This window comes from Ochlerotatus camptorhynchus, unplaced genomic scaffold, assembly GCF_037179485.1.
Source record: "Ochlerotatus camptorhynchus isolate MF236.1 unplaced genomic scaffold, CSIRO-AGI_Acam_v1.1 ptg000067l, whole genome shotgun sequence".
NCBI classification, from domain to species: Eukaryota; Metazoa; Arthropoda; class Insecta; order Diptera; family Culicidae; genus Ochlerotatus; species Ochlerotatus camptorhynchus.
In genome coordinates this window covers 111,182-128,777 of record NW_027040557.1, presented here as the reverse complement: position 1 = coordinate 128,777, position 17,596 = coordinate 111,182, and the positions used below count along the sequence as shown (strand labels likewise).

The following is a 17,596-nucleotide window of genomic DNA, read 5'->3' as shown; positions in this document are numbered from 1 at the left end:
TAACTCTAAGGTCCCGAAGAAACGAGCTCAGCTTTTTAGCTCAGCTCTGGTACTATCTTCGGTCCCAAGCTAATCGATGCACCCCTCGAAACATAGGAAAATCCACGAACCCCTCATTTTATCTATCAAACTTGCCTAGTGAATCAAAACAAACAAAGTGTAGTACTAGAATTTCGACTAGAATGGAGTACGTTAATGGTTTGCTTGGGATCAATAGGCTAGACAAGTAGTGAGCCAATTTAAAATCGTTAGTTTCGAATTGATTGTTGCTAAAAGCCCTAATAAAGTCATAAAAAAATAAAAATAAATGCTCCGTAGGTATCCTTCCACCTGGTTGCTCCATCTTATCCCAACCCCAAAGTATCGCCAACCTAGAATATTTTGTGCATACAAAATTGAAAAAACGCCTTTAATGCAATTTTTTATAAACATCCTTATACTTATTGAAAAAAGTTATAGACGTTATAGAGATTTTTTTTTCAATATCCAAAATGGTTGCATTTTAACAAACTGTGAATGAGTGCCCATAACAAAGAATTTTCATGCAATTCGAACTGCTAAAAATTCGTAGATGACTGTCCCTTAAGATAACATTCTAGTTCATTCACTCCTTAACCGCTCCCATTTGAATAACACGGTGTAGAAAAAAGCAAAACATTCCTCGTCGCAGCTAAGGGTTGTACTGTAAGTTCAGCTATTATTTTGACTAGTTTCTCCTGCTGATCCAATCCTTTATGACCCAACGCATCTAAATGATTGTTGTCTTTTACCGCACGGCCAGGAAGGATGATAAGTTCGTAGCATTCGATTAACATTTGGCTTAGGTAGGAACATATTCTTATGTTTTGATTAATCTAATAGTGTAGAGGGTTACTATATATGATTGGCAAATTCAAGAAACAGGTTGTAGTGGTGGATTGATAATCAGAAATAATTTCTCTCTGTTTTGGTTTGCTGTGCAAATTTTCTCTTTCCGCTCATAGAGTTTGCGCGCTTCTGACAAAACAACCGGAATAATCAGCGTGGATGCTGGGTTTGAATCAAGTGTAAATCTTCCTGTGAGATGAAGCTTTTTGTTCACTCATACTGGTCTTTTTAGAGTATCTGAATGGTACTGTATAGATGTAATAGAAGCACATCAGATCAAAAATTTTCAGTGAGTAACTGAGTGTCGATACGGTCGGTCGTCAAATTTATCTTCTTTGTGTGGAAAGTGTAAAAAGTCAAGATAATTATTGATGGTGAAAATTTTCTTCTTGTTAGTTGTTGGTAATAATGATTCCATCAGCAGAATATATTGAAAAGACACGGAATCATATTCATCAGCAAAAACTTTAAAGTGTTTATAGGAATGATTGATCTACATTGCACCATATATTTTATATATATAGATTAGATTTTTTATAAAATAATTTGTCTAGTTAATGCTGGTGATACATTCATTATTATGCAATGTTAAAACTGGCAATATTTATAAATAAATCGTTTTGTTTTTGACAAACATGGCTTAAAACCATTTATTTAAAATGTAATTATGTTTTTTGTGGCAGTGCTAAACGCATTTTTTAAGATAGAATTATGATCATACATCACATTTTATCTTTTACATCCAGTAGTTATTTGAAAGTGAAAGTAGATCGATACTTAGCCATTTTTATGTAACACTTTGAAATTTCCCTCGCATGGGTGTATATTTTCTTCCTTTTGTGACATGAGCCAAGCCCAAATACATATAGACGTAAATACATATACATCAAGAATGTAGTGAAGAGAACTCTTTCGTTCATTCATAAATTATATCATAAATTATAAGCCCTGCTCTGACGACACAATCAGTCCTTTGTTGTACAAATTGAATAGCGAAACCATACGTGATAAATATAATCGTGTGTCATTTCACTTGACTAATAATAATGGTTTGAAGATTACGAAACAAGGTTCAAACGTTGAAATTTTCGCCATATGAATGAAGTGGAATCGAGAGAAAACATTAGGGCAAATCAATTAGAAAAAGCGACTATGTACACTGGTATGGAATAAGTGAAATTTGATTTTTCTGTGCAAAATGTAAGCTGGTGCTGCACTTACTCTTAAAATATAGCTATAATGACCGACAATTAGGTGTAGTAGTACATTGAACGTGAAGCTACTTTAATGTTTAGGTCTTTAATTTAATGTTGATACATTGTTGTTTAAATGTTGAAATATCCTATTACATTTTACAATTAATTTTCATAAGTGGTTTGTTTTGTCCTTTTAGATATAACACATTACTATTAATACTTTAGTAAAATGTTGCATACATATGTATAGAAGCATTGGAGTGTAAAACGTGTAGAGTTGAAATTAATTACGAAAAATGAAAAATATGCCGCCAACTGCTGGGGAAACACTACGAGCGTGGCTTCTCTCAGCACTCGTAGTACACGGAGCGGTTGCCGGAAACCCCGATGCCAAGCGACTATATGACGACTTGCTAAGCAATTACAACAAACTAGTGCGACCTGTCGTGAACACATCGGATGTGCTACGAGTGTGCATCAAACTAAAACTGTCACAGTTGATAGATGTGGTAAGTAAAAAATACATCACATAGGAGCATTTCTCTGCCAAATCATTCAGAATCAAGACTAAATGTTCAAAAAGGGCGTGTGTGATTTCACTTATGTATTTTTCAAAAAATCATAATCCTAAAAGCATTGATTTCATCAAGAAGATGTTGTGGAAAATCAATTTGACTTTGTAGAAAAAAGTATACGGGAAAGAAATCAAAATCAAAATGTTATACAGCAAGGAAACATCCATAATTGACGTAGCATATTTTTACCATTTTTGAACCCCCCCCCCCCCCCCTCGTAGCATATTTTCGAAGACAACAAATCAAGAAGACTGGCAACTTTGCCAGAATCCAAGCGACAGATACAGTAGCGCTGCGCTTGAGTGAAGGTGGAAGCAACGCATAGTAAAATAAGCAAATACACAAACCTTTCGTCTGTTATCAAATTCGTTCGAAGCATTTACATTTGAGCGACAGATGACGCGATTGTACCTGTCTCATAGCGTTCTTATGAGAAAATGGAAGACTTGCCAGTCTTCTTGATTTGTTGTCTTCGATATTTTGCTATTCCTAATACACTGTAGTCGGTTTTTACGCGGGTATATTTATTCCAATTTCCTATTTCCGTGGTGAAGTTAGAGAATTTATTTTGATGGGGTAAATACTTTTAAAGTTGCAGTAAGTTAGAAGCGGCCGGTCACAACTTCTAAAACCACCCCCTTTGTCCTCAAATGCTACGTTATTTATGGATGCGGGGCATTTTTTCGAAAAAAAAATCGCCGAAGGGGTCATTTTTCCGAAGGATATTCTGCCACCAAAAATACTCCATATCGAGCTTCACGTCCAGACTTCCCCAATAAGTAATAGTTCACATATACGGATACTTTAATCAGCGTAGTATTGACTTTATTCAAGACACTGAAAATGCGAGCATCTCACTTCCTGCCGCTGGGGAAAATTAAACATTGAATTTTATTTTTGACAAAACTGCAAGCTTAGAGCTCAAACAAATCAATCATGTAAAAATGGTTATTCAGATACTTTATTCACAAGTATTCATGAAGACTTAGGTGTGACCGAGTTATTAACATCATTATGAAAAAAATGAAGCGATTCACATGACAATTGAATTTTCTTTATTTGTACATGAAAACAAAAGACAATACGACACCGACAACTGCTAGTATGACGAGGTCTTTCTTTATTTTTTTTTATTGCATTTATTTTTCCAGGCTCATTTGCCGTAGCTTTGCGGAGCCGATATTCATCGTTTGGGTTACAAAATTACTTAAAACTAACGTTAGTAAACCGGGAGCCGATTACTCGGGGCTATCTCGAAGTTAAGGACAACACATTGTAACAAACGGGTGGCAGGGTAGGGATTGAGAACACAAGGTTTTTTAGAGCAATGTGCTCTTGATTTATAACTAAGCGACATACTGGAGAAAAAGACAAACATGGGGGTACACCGATGGAGACCTAGCAACTTGAGAGAACACAAGATGACACTAACTACTAAATCCTCAGATCGATCCGTTTTAAAAACATATAAATTAAATTAAAATATTCGAGATCTCGGCTCGCCAAGATGTCTCTAACGGGCCGCATAGGTTGTTTTCCTCGGGCCCTGAGGGATGCGGATAACTCAGATCTAGCAACACAATGTAGGGTGCATGACCAAAGCACGTGGTGGATATCGTGATAGCCACTACCACAAGCGCACAAATTGCTGCCTGCGAGCCCGATTCGGAAGAAATGTGAATCTGACGAGTAGTGATTAGACATGAGCCTTGACATGACACATATAAATTCACGGCTCATGTCCAATCCTTTGAACCATGGCTTGTTCGATACCTGTGGGAGAATAGAATGTAACCATCTTCCCAGATCACTCTCATTCCATTTTTGTTGCCAGTTGGTGAAGACGTGCTTACGGGTAATTAAGAAAAATTCCGCAAAGGCGATTTGTGGATCAAAAAGTAGAAGGGTCTGTGCCTAGGGGCACGAACGGAAGCTTGACGTAGGACCGCTAGTGGACGGAATAAATGTGAAGAGCAGTTAGTTCTTTTAATTGATCAATTATCTATTATCTCAACTCTTTCCGTTTTTAAATTGTAGGCGTACCAAATTTGTAGTATTTTTTTTTCAAAGAGAAAGTTGATTAAGAGAATAAATCAAAATCACTTGCACCCCTGCTTCCAAGTTTGGTTACAAGATTACAACTCTGGAGAGCATTTTGTGTGGTCGTTGGGGGCTTGTGGTTCTGAATATGGACATACAAGCACAGATACATTCTATTCTAACTCTTTATTGATGTAAGCTTGATGGCCCTGAAAAGGGCCGTTTTATTGAAGAGGACATCCATGGCCACTTACGCTTTACGTGATTAGTGTAGGTGACAGCATCACGGACCTCATTTTCTAGGAACACCTTCAGCACACCTCGTAGATTAGACCGGAGATACGTTTGACACCGCCACGGCGAGCCAGACGACGGATGGCGGTTATCTCGAAGAACTTTGCGATGACGCTTGGCGCCTCCTTTACCACAACAATTGTTGCTTGAGTGGACTAGCCACCACATTCCTACTGCTGCTTTCGCTGTTCACCACGCCGTCCGAAGCGAAAATGAGCTAATGCCATACAGTAGCGCTCTTTTATATCTTTTCAGGTTAAAGCAGAATGATGTGCAACCAAGTGGTGTAAACGCTATGAGTAGTTTGCTATCAAGTAGCGACACTGGCTCTTTTCCTTTTGCGTACACGGCGAATGAGAACGACCCAAATTTAAGTTTAGTTCACTCATAATCTTCAAAAGTGCAGGAACTCAGCGATGTGTAAATTTGTCTCATGGTTTCCTGTGGAAAACCTAAAAAATCTGCCAGAAAATGAGGAAATTGACGAAAATTTTATCCAGTCTTGGAGTAGTACCAATAGACTGAGTGAATCCAACCTTTACTTTTCGCAAATTCGGGAAAACCTCTCACCCCAGCAGGCCTGGGTCCAATCTCAGTCGGCGCCACCGGCATGTTCTAAGGCATAACATCTCTGATCACGCCTTCCTTCGGGAAGTAAAGCCGTTGGTCCCCGGTTGAGTTGATGGGTCGATTGGTAGGGTCCAGGTGTGGAAGCTGCCTCCCTGGTGTCGGTAGCATTGGAGCTTAGTACGGAAAACAAATCTCGCGTCACTTTTCAATAGGTCCTAACTACATTGATCGATTCTCTCCATCGACACTCTCTTTCGTAAATAACTCGGCTTCACAAATGTTTCCTGCCGTCTTCGTCGAATTAGATGCTAGATTGTTGCTTCTTCCATCGAAAATATCCGGCCGTGGCGATTCAAAGTTGATCAAGGTTGATCAAAATAATGTGTACCCCTGCTTCCAGTTTGATTACATGAGCATTTTGTGTGATTGTTGGTTCTGAATATGGACAAACAGGCCGATGAATTGTATTCCTACTCTTTACTGTAATAAGCTTGGTGGCCCTGAAAAGTGCCGTTTTGTTGCCAAAGTTGGTGATGATTTAACCTCCGAAACCAAACAGAGTGCGTCTCTGTCACTTCAAAACGTAGATGACATCCATGGCCACTTACGCTTGGCGTGTTTAGGAACACCTTCAGCACACCTCGTAAATCAGACCGGAGATACGTCAGACACCGCCACGGCGAGCCAGGCGAAGGATGGTGGATATCTCGAAGAATTTGCGTTTGGTTCTGAATATGGCGATGAGTGTGCAAAATATTACGCAATTCCATCTTCCCTATTCGCACGGGCTCAAAGATCGGAGGCGAATGCCACTTGGACTTGTTTCGTCTACTTACTACTCTCTGACGACTGTGCTGGGGAAGCAGCATATGCATGTAGGTAATTGGTGGATATGTTAGTTAATTCGACGCTTTTGGACAATGCTGGACATTTACCAGTTTTTCAATAGTTTCTTGTTGAAAATCAACATTCGGAAGAATTGTTATCGATGCGTAGCCATATTTCTGATCGATTGGTGATAAAATTATTGAAATTGGACCAGAGGCAGCTGAGTTATTAACGTTCAAAATCTTTCTTAATTTGTTACATGTTCCATTTTCGGTTTTCACAAAGTGTATCCCCATATAGAAATCAAAGACGTAGTCCTACGTCAAAATATCGCCTTCCATAGCGCCCACCTTAGCTAGCGAGTCCGCTTTCTCATTACCCGGAATTGAGCAATGAGATGGGACCCAAACTAAGGTGATAGTATAGGAGCAGTTAGATAAAGTACTCAATTATGCTCGGATTTCGGTCAGGAAATACGAGGAGTGCTTCATCGGCCTCATTGATCGAATAGCCTCCAACGAGCTAAGGCTATCTGTAAAGATAAAATAGTGATCAGGTGGTAGTGAGGCAATTTGCTCTACTGCGTAGAATATGGCTGCTAGTTCCGCAACGTATACGGAACAGAGTTATTGCAGTTGATATGAGGCGCTATGAAATTCGTTGAATACTCCAAATCCAGTGGAAGCGTAACTGACCCATGTATGAAGAGATGAACTAGCCTTAGGCTAAAAACCTCTCTAATAAAGGAAAAAAAAAAGAAAAAAAATGACCCATCTGTGAAAAAATTCTTATTGTTACTAACATGGTTGTAATTGTTTGCAAAAATTAAGGGAACAACCATCGACCGATGGTGATCTGGTATTCCACGGATTTCTTGCAACATGGTCAGATCAAAATTTACAGAGGAACTATAAAAGTCTTGGAGGCAAACACGAGAGGAATGGAATGAAGAAGGGCCAATCTCCAGCGTCACGTACTCGTAATAGAGACTCATGAATCTTGTTTGAGGATTTCTGTCGAGCAGCTTCTCAAAGTTTTCTATTACCAATGGGTTCATTACTTCACAACGGATAAGAAACCGGAAGGACAGTTCCGCGAAACGATCTGTCAGTGGGAGAACACCCGCGAGTACTCCGAGGCTCATCGTATGCGTCGAGTGCATACAGCCAAGCGCGATTCGGAGGCAACGGTATTGAACCCGTTGCAGCTTCAAGATATGTGTTTTCGCCGCGGATTGAAATCAGAAGCTACCGTACTCTAAAACCGACAAGATGGTTGTTCAATACAACCTGATCAGATCTTCCGGGTGTGCTCCCAACCAAGTTCCGTTAATTGTACGAAGAAAATTGATTCTTTGTTGGCATTTTTGTTTCACATACGCAATTTGTTTTCCCCACGTGCTTTTGGAATCGAACCAGATACCTAAATACTTTAAAAATATACTTTGAGTGATTGTTCTACCCTTTAGTTGAAGCTGTAACTGTGCAGGATGATGCTTCCTAGAAAAAAACAACCAACTCAGTTTTCTCCGGAGAGAATTCGATACCCAGCTTCATAGCCCAAGTAGACAAATTGTCTAAGGTATCTTGCAATGGTCCTTGCAGGTCCGGTGCACTTGGCCCTATAACGGACACAACCCCGTCATCTGCAAGCTGCCTTAGCGAGCAATTTTCATCAAGACAACCATCATCCACCTATATTCTTGTTTTCGTTCGAACCGTATTTTCCATACAAAAAAACTTTTTTTTGTAAGGAAAATACGGTTCGAACGAAAACGAGAACATGGTTGAATGTCTTTTACATAAAAATTGTAAAGAAGGGGGCTTAAACATGAGCCCTGGGAGAGACCCATGTAACTAATTCGTGAAGTTGTCGAGTTTCCATGAGAGAAGCTCATATATTTCTCAGACAACAAGTTGTTCAAATAGTTGTTCATAATTGGTGAAAGCCCACTATCGTGGCGTTTATCCGAAAGGACGTCGATACAAACAGAATCAAAAGCCCCCTTAATGTCCAAGAAAACTGAACCCATTTGCTGTTTTTGCGCATAGGCTAGGTCTTTCTTTATAAGAAGCACTCATTTTTACCGTGGAATTGTCATACTTTCTTGCATTCCTAAAACTGTTGTATCAACCAAATACAGAATAACTAACATGCAACATGGTTTCTTCAAAGGACGTTCGACTAATGCAATGGACAATGGAAACCATGTAGAAACTCTCTATACAGACTTTAGCAAGACATTTGATCGCATTGGCATATACTGGGAATTGAGTCATGTAAAATTAAGTGCTTACGAATAAAATAGCAATTTGGCAAACAAGCAATACTAAATGATAAAAGAATCATTCCTGTGCCTACCTGATTATTTTGTTTATCTGATGATTGACGATTGATGTGGTTGTTTGCAAAAGGAATTACCGCAAAACGGGGTAACTATGATAGCCGTTTTTTAAGTATATTATAAGTGTGTTTTACAATAATTAATGTTTTTCAAATATATTTTTTAAACCAAGTATTAAGAATCCTGGAGTCTATTTGTTAGTAATATGTTACTGAATACAAGCAGGTTTTTAGTTATGTAACCGAACATCAGTATTTTGATTTGGGTTTACTTTGATAATGCTCGATGAATGTAGAAAGAAATGCGTGAAACTCAAACAATTTAATTCTTGAAATATGCAACTCTGAATGAGTATAAAATCATAAAATATCATAAGCAATAAGAATACAACATCGATTTTGTGATGGCTATATCTGAAAAACATTTAATAAATGATGGTTTGAGTGCTTTTTAAAATAGGCAAAAACAAGGAAATTGTTTTTTTAATATGTTTGTAAAATATGTAGCGCATATCCTAAGCTACAAAATGGAACCATTGTTTCCAATTCGGAAATAGTGCAGAGAGTAAATCTAATCATTATATTCTACTACCAAAGCTACCCGTATTATCAAAGATACCTCATAATACGATGCACTTAAAACTCAAATCACTCCAGTTTGAAAAGATTATTTTTTTATTTTTTGTAAAGCCTTCCTCCGTTCTTTTCTTCAAATGTATTCCATCAAAATTTAATCATTTTATGAAATGTTTCCTTTTTTCAAACATGAGCCGTTCTTGCGGAATTTACGATTCTTGTAATTCTCTTTTTATGTTTTAAATAACATTTTCAGCTGCTCGTTCCTCACATAAAATTTCTTCCATCAACATTAAATGATTTTTGTATTGTTCTTTATTTTAAACATGAATTTTAATGTTCGCTTATATTGTTTTCGTTCTTTCAAAAGCTGCTCGTTCATTTGTTTGAATTTATTCCATAAACATTTTTCCTTCCTTTAACACTCCGATCGTGTTCACATTTTACCGGAGGCATCGTGTTCGGAGTGTTAATCATGAGCACTATTTCGTTAGGCCTGTTGTTTATATTAATTCCATACAAATTTGATATTCATAGGATAAAAATCTTATGTGAGAAATTCTTCGTTCTATTGTTTTTGTTGTTTCTTACCTTTTGGTTAAAACTTGAAGTCAGACTTCTTTTGAAATGTGTTTATTTTTTGCATAGCAGTAATTATTTGGGTGGAAAGTATAAATATCTTTACTTCGCTTGATTATTTATTCGTTTTCAACACTTTCTCACTTTCTTAGCGGCAAAGTATGCCGCCAAGTTGTTGTTAATTTACTTTTTCATAAATTCGGTAAATTCGGTGAAATTACCCATTCGGTGAAATGACTTTCGGTGAAATAACACAGCCCCGTTCCAATGTATATTCTGGATTTTTAATATGTCCCTGGAATCTGGAACCTTCCCAAAAACTTGGAAAAGCTCATTCCTAGTGCCTATCTTTAAATCTGGCCGAAAATCTGACGTACGTAATTATCGTGGTATAGCCATTATCTCTTGCATTCCTAAACTTTTCGAGGCAATTGTCAACGAAAAATTATTTCTCCAAAACAAAAATAGAATTACTGACATGCAACACGGCTTTTTCAAGGGTCGCTCGACCTCGACAAATTTACTTGAATTTATAGACTATTCATTGAATGCAATGGATAATGGAAACCACGTAGAAGCTCTATATACAGACTTTAGCAAGGCATTTGACCGCATTGACATACCAATGCTACTTTTTAAATTGCAAAAAATTGGAATTGAGTCAGGGCTCCTAAAATGGCTTAACTCATATTTAACTGATCGCCAACAAATAATTAAATTCAACGGAAAGAAATCGAGTCCAATTCAAGTCACTTCAGGCGTCCCCCAAGGCTCTCATTTGGGACCTCTTCTTTTTATTCTATACGTAAACGACATTTCTTTCATTCTCAAAAAACTTAAATGTCTTATTTATGCCGACGACATGAAGCTCTTTTTAGAAATAAGAAATGAAGAAGACATCAATATATTCCGGAATGAAATACACATATTCTACATATGGTGCAAAAAAAGTCTACTAGAATTGAATGTAAAAAAAATGTAACTTAATATCATTTAGCAGGAAAAGAACAACTTCAAATATTTCAATTGCACTAGGAAATCAAAATGTAGAAAAATGTGAAAGAGTTAGGGATTTAGTAATTATCTTAGACTCTAAACTAACTTTCATAGACCATTACAACACAATTATTCACAGGGCAAATAACACTAGTTTACAAAACAACATAAAAAGTGTGAACTTTAGTGGTTGACCAACGTTTCTAATGCAAAATCCTACGCTGAATTCAATGCCGTGGTCAGAAAAAATTAAAGTAGAGCCATTTTTGAGATATACAAAAAATTTGATTTTTTGAATTTTTGACAAAAGTACGATTACTAAAATGTCAATATCTTTGGAACTAGTGCACCAATTTTAAATCTTTTTTCATGAAAATGAAGCTAAATAAATTTGCTATTGTTCACTAGAATATTATGTCTTGATTAAACATTTAATTTTGAAGTCATTTAAAAATTTACAGCATTTTTTTTATTTTTCCTGCGAATTTTCCATAAAAATCTTGTTTTAATCAACATTTTTAATGGGATAAAAAGATTCAAAAAATCATTCCATAATTTATTTTTAAAGTCCATTAAAAACTGGAGAAAATGAGCCTTTAATGGATGAAATCGGTTGGAAATTGTCGAAGTTATGAAATTTTTTGTAAAATCATGGAAATTGAATGTTCCAAGATTGGCCGTTGTCCCGCTCCTAGGTTCATGCACCACTTCCAGTAAGCCTTTCTGCGGACGTGTACGCATACGGTGCATTTCACTAACACTACCAGCTGTCACGCAAAATTAAATGGGATATTTTCAACAATATAATTTACGCTAGTGTTTGTGAGACCGCTCGGCGAGAACCTTAATTTGTTCCGATCTTAAAGTGGTTGCCATGTTGACTGGATTGCAACAGGGATACACAAAATATATGTGTTTTTTGTGTAAATGGGACAGTCGAGCTCGTAAGGAACACTACGTCCGAAAAGATTGGCCAAAACGGGATAATTTCACAATTGGTAAAGACAACGTTAAAAATGATCCTCTTGTGGTAAAAGAACGCATAATACTTCCACCACTACATATAAAACTTGGGCTATTTGGAAACGTTTTCACCAACAAATGAAGATGATGGAACGTCGTTACCAAGGGTTTTGGGATGAAGCAATGATGGGTGACTATTGTTGGTTTCTGATTCGAGAAACAAGTTCAAAACATCGAAGACAAAGTCATTCGATTCTCAATCATTTTTAATAAAACCTAAATACATTTCTTTTGTATCAACTCGGTTTTAAATCCTGATATGCCTTAATCAAATTGATATGTAGAGAAAAGAACCTCCCATGAAAACTTTATATGCGATTTGGATGCTTACAACCTAGAAAAGGAACTCTAAAGCTGTTGTATTTCAGCAACATTTTTAAGTGTTTTACAAAAATGCTCATAACTTCGACAATTTCCAACCGATTTCATCCATTAAAGGCTCATTTTCTCCGGTTTTGAATGGACTTGAAGAATAAATTATGGAATGATTTTTTGAAACTTTTTATCCCATTAAAAATGTTGATTAAAACAAGATTTTTATGGAAAATTCGCAGGAAAAAAAAAATGCTGTAAATTTTTAAATGACTTCAAAATTAAATTTTTAATTAAGAATTAATATTTTAGTGAACGATAGCAAATTTATTTAGCTTCATTTTCATAAAAAAAGATTTAAAATTAGGGCATTAGTTCCAAAGATATTGACATTTTAGTAATCGTACTTTTGTCCAAAATTCAAAAAATCCAAATTTTTGTATATCTCAAAAATGGCTCTACTTTAATTTTTTCTGACCACGGCATTGAATTCAGCGTAGGATTTTGCATTGGAAACGATCATCACCTTACCGAGTTCAAAAATGCTGCAAACTAATGTAACATGCTAGGCTTTATCAAGCACTTTTGCTATAACTTTCTGACCCATACACAATTAAAACACTATATATCGCCTATGTGAGGTCAATACTGGAATATTGCAGCATTGTATGGTCTCCTTTTTCAATCACGCACGAAGAAAGATTAGAATCCGTACAAAAACAATTTCTATTATACGCTCTTCGTAAATTAGGTTGGACATCATTTCCTCTTCCATCATATGAAGCACGCTGCATGCTTATAAACATACAAACATTAAAAGAGCGTCGTGAATATGCAATGGTTTCATTTGTAAACGATATCGTTTCGCAACGCATTGACTCCACAGAACTTTTATCAAAATTAAATTTCCATGCACCTACTCGGCAACTCCGAAATCGAAATTTATTTGCCATAAAACATCATCGCACAAATTATGCAAAATATGGGCCATTAAACCGCATGATGGCCTCTTACAATCATTACTGCGAAACCATTGACTTTACAATGTCTCGGCATAAACTAAAACAATATTTTTACTCCATAAGGCATTATAACTCATAAAAAATAGGAAAGCTGACACTGCTTAATTTTTATTAAAGAAAAAATTATACTTTTAACCTTTTGTCGAAAGTTGACGAAATAAATAAATAAATTTAAGAAAACAAAACTGTATTCTAATATGTACTAGTCTACGTTGGTTGATGAAATAAATAAATAAAATAAAATTAATTCGGGCTTGGAGCTTACGGCGTAGTGGCACTACTTCGTATAGTTTTGGGCTTCATTGGATGCGTCTACATGAACTATGAGCAAAATGCTTCTTATGTTACTGTCCTTTTCAAACTTTTATTTGTTGAATTACAGTGAACCGTAATTGTAATTTTTTAAATTCAAATATTGAAGAGATTGAACATTTAAATGGGAAAATAATAATCTTGAAAGTAAATAAACAGCAGTGGTTTGGAAACGGGAACAATTGTTATATTGGACTGACCTTGTTGAGTGTTACAAATGGAATGATTTTTTTTTTATCGTCTTGTTACTTGAAATCAATTGTATTGCTAAGGACTTGCTAACAACTAATAAAGTCTTCGGTAGCTTCGATTTCGATTACATCAATACCCCCTCTAAATCGGTTAATCCTAGGAGCTTTCGAAGTTCTTGAAATACATATTGTTGTATCCAGCGCTTTGGTGAATATATCCGCTAATTGCTTGTTGCTTGGGATTGGCTCAATCTTTATTGTTTCCTTCCCGAGCAGGGGAAAATAACTAATGAATACCTAATTCTGATCTGATACCAAAAGTTGGTGTTGATCAGCATGACATAAGACCAAAAAAAAAAAATACTAAAAAATTGCATGCAAAATACTTTGTAAATAAAAAACACTGATATTTGGATACCAAAAGAATACCTGTGTGGTATTGTTTTGATATTGCATTTGCATAATTTGGTATTAGAATGATCTTATGTTAGGCTCATCCATACCAATTTAAGGTATCGAGATATTCGTTCCTGTTCGGGTTGTTGACGTGATCCCGCAGGAAGTGATGCTTGACATCCCAACAAACAATTTTAGCTGCAGCTTAGCTTATACAGGCAAAAATTAGCTGCATAAGGCAAATTTTGGCTGTATAAGCTAATCTGCAGCTAAAATTGTTTATTGGGATCGATGTGTTTTGCTCTTCTACATTCAGAGTTCTTCGCCATAGAAATACAGCCGTGGTTTTACTCGAAGATCGCGAAGAACTGATCCGATGCCATAACCTGTAGGTTCATGAGAATTACTTTCAGTCATGTACCTACAGACACAGCGCACCGTACTCAGCTTCACTGGATGATAAGGGCACCTTCTGTTCTTTCCTGCTGACCCACGAAACTGTACTGCCAAAAACTTGAAATACGATTTTCTGTCTACAGCATCTGAAACCCAACCCGCGTCCCACCAGAACAGTTGTATTATCATTCTTAGTGTATAGGAGCCTCATTTCCTTTGTGCTTTTTAAGTAGTTCGTAATTCTCGTCATAGTTTGCCAATGGGAATCTCCTGGTTTCTGCTGATATCTACCTAGGTATCTTATCGAGTAGCAGATATCCGGACGTACACATAACGTTGTGTACATGACGCTTCCCAGTATCTCTCGGTATGGCTGCTTCGTAGTGCTTATATCTTGAACTTGTGGCAGACAACCCTTCTCCATCGGCGTTTTGACGAAATTGCAGTTAACCGTTCCAAACTTGGTCAGTACACGGTGAATCCCAGTCTCATGGGACAATGATAATAACATAAATATTACCATTCCTAGTGGTCTATTTAGAACGTCCTAGTCGTATTTAGAACGTGAAAATTCTTCCTTCGTTCCACTTGTTGTTCCAACAGTGTGGGCTTTGCTCCAATCCATATCTATATATATATAAATGAATTTCTGTCTGTCTGTCTGTCTGTCTGACCCTTATAGACTCGGAAACTACTGAACCGATTGGCGTGAAAATTTGTATACAGGGGTTTTTGGGGCCGTGGAAGGTTCTTATGATGGTTCGAGACCCCTCCCCCTTCTGTAAGGGAAGGCTCCCATACAAATGAAACAGAAATTTCTGCATAACTCGAGAACTAATCAAGCAAATGGAACCAAATTAGGCATGTGGGGGCGAGAGTGGGGGTATAAGGAGATAATCATAGGGGGTAGCCCCTTAGATAATAGAGGAGGGGGGGGCTACGTACAATATAGCATGCTTTTTTTTTAAATCGGCGCATAAACTCAAGCTAATATTGAATCCCGAGCAAGACCGGGCACACTCAGCTAGTAATTTATAAATTTTATACCAGGTTGGACGGTGCATCAATCTTGCCAGGAAAAGCCAGGTACACTTTCTCGTGAAGATCCCCATAGAGAAAAGCGGTCTTCACGTCAAGTTGATGCACGTACATTTTCCTGTGAACAGCCACTGCCAGGACCAGGCATGGAAAATCATTTGCATTCATTTCATACATTCATTTGCCTCTAACTTTTTTCATCAACAGCATTCCGCAAAATGATGTATAGAGCTTTTGTAGGTTTTGTTATTAGCTACAAGTTTTGCACATAATGCAGATCTGTATCTCTTATGCATCGCGAACTAGAGCGGGCAGAACTTGTTACTGCTTTTCAGTGAATGTAAAATTCATTCACTGAAAAACAGTTGTGGCTTCTGTTCGCACTGCTTCGTCTTGCATATGAGATAGGGATTTGACTTGTTAACAAAAGTTGTAGCAAATAACAAAACTTATAAAAGCACCATACATCATTTCGCGGAATGCTGTTAAAGAAAAAAGTTAGAGGCAAATGAATGTAAATGAATGCACGAAATGAATGCAAATGATTTTCCATGCCTGGCCAGGACAGTCCCAATCGTAGCCATTTTCCAATCCATGCCTTTTTGGAAAGCCCTTGGCTACTATATAGACGCGCTTTAAAACGGGCAGGTTTGCTATTTTCATTCTCCTTGATGCGAAACACCCACTTTGTCTTGTCATTGCTTGGGCGTTCCACGAGACACCAGACGTCGTTTTCGTTCATGGAGTTCAGCTCGTCTTTCACAGCTAGAAACCAGTTGCGTTCATCGGGGCATCCAAAATCTCGTCGTAGGTTCCAGGTACATCAGAGCACGGGCATTCCAGTTCGTTGACTGATTGATCGTAGGTTGGCTAATCGAAGGCTTGAATGGCATCTGTTGATGAATATTCTACAGCAGTAAAAATTCTCCCCGTGAAAAAAAAAACTTTTAACATACCGGGGATCCTGCGTTTCCGGTCATTGTGTCTCATGGTTGCCGTATTAAGGTTGGGTATGCCTTGCTGTCCATTTTCTTGAACTTTTTCAGTTGGGCTGCAGCCGTTGGTGCGTTCTTGGTCATCGCATCCAATAGCTCGACAGACCTCAAGTACTACACGTGGAACTTTCAATATCCAAATCCTGTCCTGGAAAACGGAATTATTCCGTGGACAGTTTCCTACTGTGAGTCGACCATAACCTCTTGAGAGTAAATAATTAACAGTGGTTTGGAAACAGGACCAATTGTTATATTGGACTGACCTTGTGGAGTGGTACAATTGGAATGAAACTTATGAAAGGAATAAACTTATAAAGTCTACTGTAGTTTCGATTTAGATTACATAAATTAAAATAAATCGCGATGTTATATACTTGTGTCTGGTACAGTAAATATTATTCATTTCGTGTTTAGATGATTGCTACTTTTATTCCAAGGTTCTATGCGAGACCGACATTCTTTACCCCTGAAACATTATTTAAAATATTTTTACCTCATACAAACCGCCAATTTTTATTATTTCTAGTCATTTTTTAGGAGTACAGCAAATTTTAATAACAATAAAGATGAAATGTCAAAAATTACCTTATCAACGAGCATTAGTAATAGTGTTGATTTATTTTATGTTCCAGAACCTCAAAAATCAAATCATGACCACTAATCTGTGGGTTGAACAGGTGAGTAGTAATGACTTTTGTGCTAATTTTTCTCCCTTGTTAGGTATAGTGATATCTGTTTTATATTCATTCATGTTATGTCAATCCATAGTCTTGGTATGACTATAAATTACGTTGGGAGCCCAAGGAATATGGAGGCGTTCAAATGTTGCATGTGCCATCAGACCATATATGGCGTCCTGACATTGTGTTATACAACAAGTAAGTACACTACCATCAACGTACAAGTTAGTATCTATTATTTCTGACTAAACGGGTTCAATATGCAATTGATTGCAAAGACCAAATAATTTTTAAAATAACAGATAACGTTCAATTTCTGTTTTATGGAACATTAAAAAAATTGACTATCGCCATCTTACGCAATGTT

At 37.0% G+C, this 17,596-nt stretch overlaps 1 protein-coding gene across 4 annotated transcripts in view; it reads left to right on the top strand.

The window, feature by feature from the left end:
• Positions 1-1,170: 1,170 nt before the first annotated feature.
• Positions 1,171-17,596, top strand: part of nAChRalpha4 (nicotinic acetylcholine receptor alpha4) — a 66,655-nt gene continuing 50,229 nt past the window's right edge. For 3 of the 4 annotated variants that reach the window (XM_065216722.1, XM_065216723.1, XM_065216721.1), the window contains exons 1-4: positions 1,177-2,067; positions 2,261-2,572; positions 17,182-17,226; positions 17,318-17,427. In XM_065216722.1, coding sequence (XP_065072794.1) covers positions 2,360-2,572; positions 17,182-17,226; positions 17,318-17,427 — 368 coding nt within the window. In that variant the 5' untranslated portion in view covers positions 1,177-2,067; positions 2,261-2,359. Of the gene's footprint in view, positions 2,068-2,260; positions 2,573-17,181; positions 17,227-17,317; positions 17,428-17,596 lie in introns of all 4 variants that reach the window. The other variant, XM_065216720.1, reaches the window with a different exon arrangement.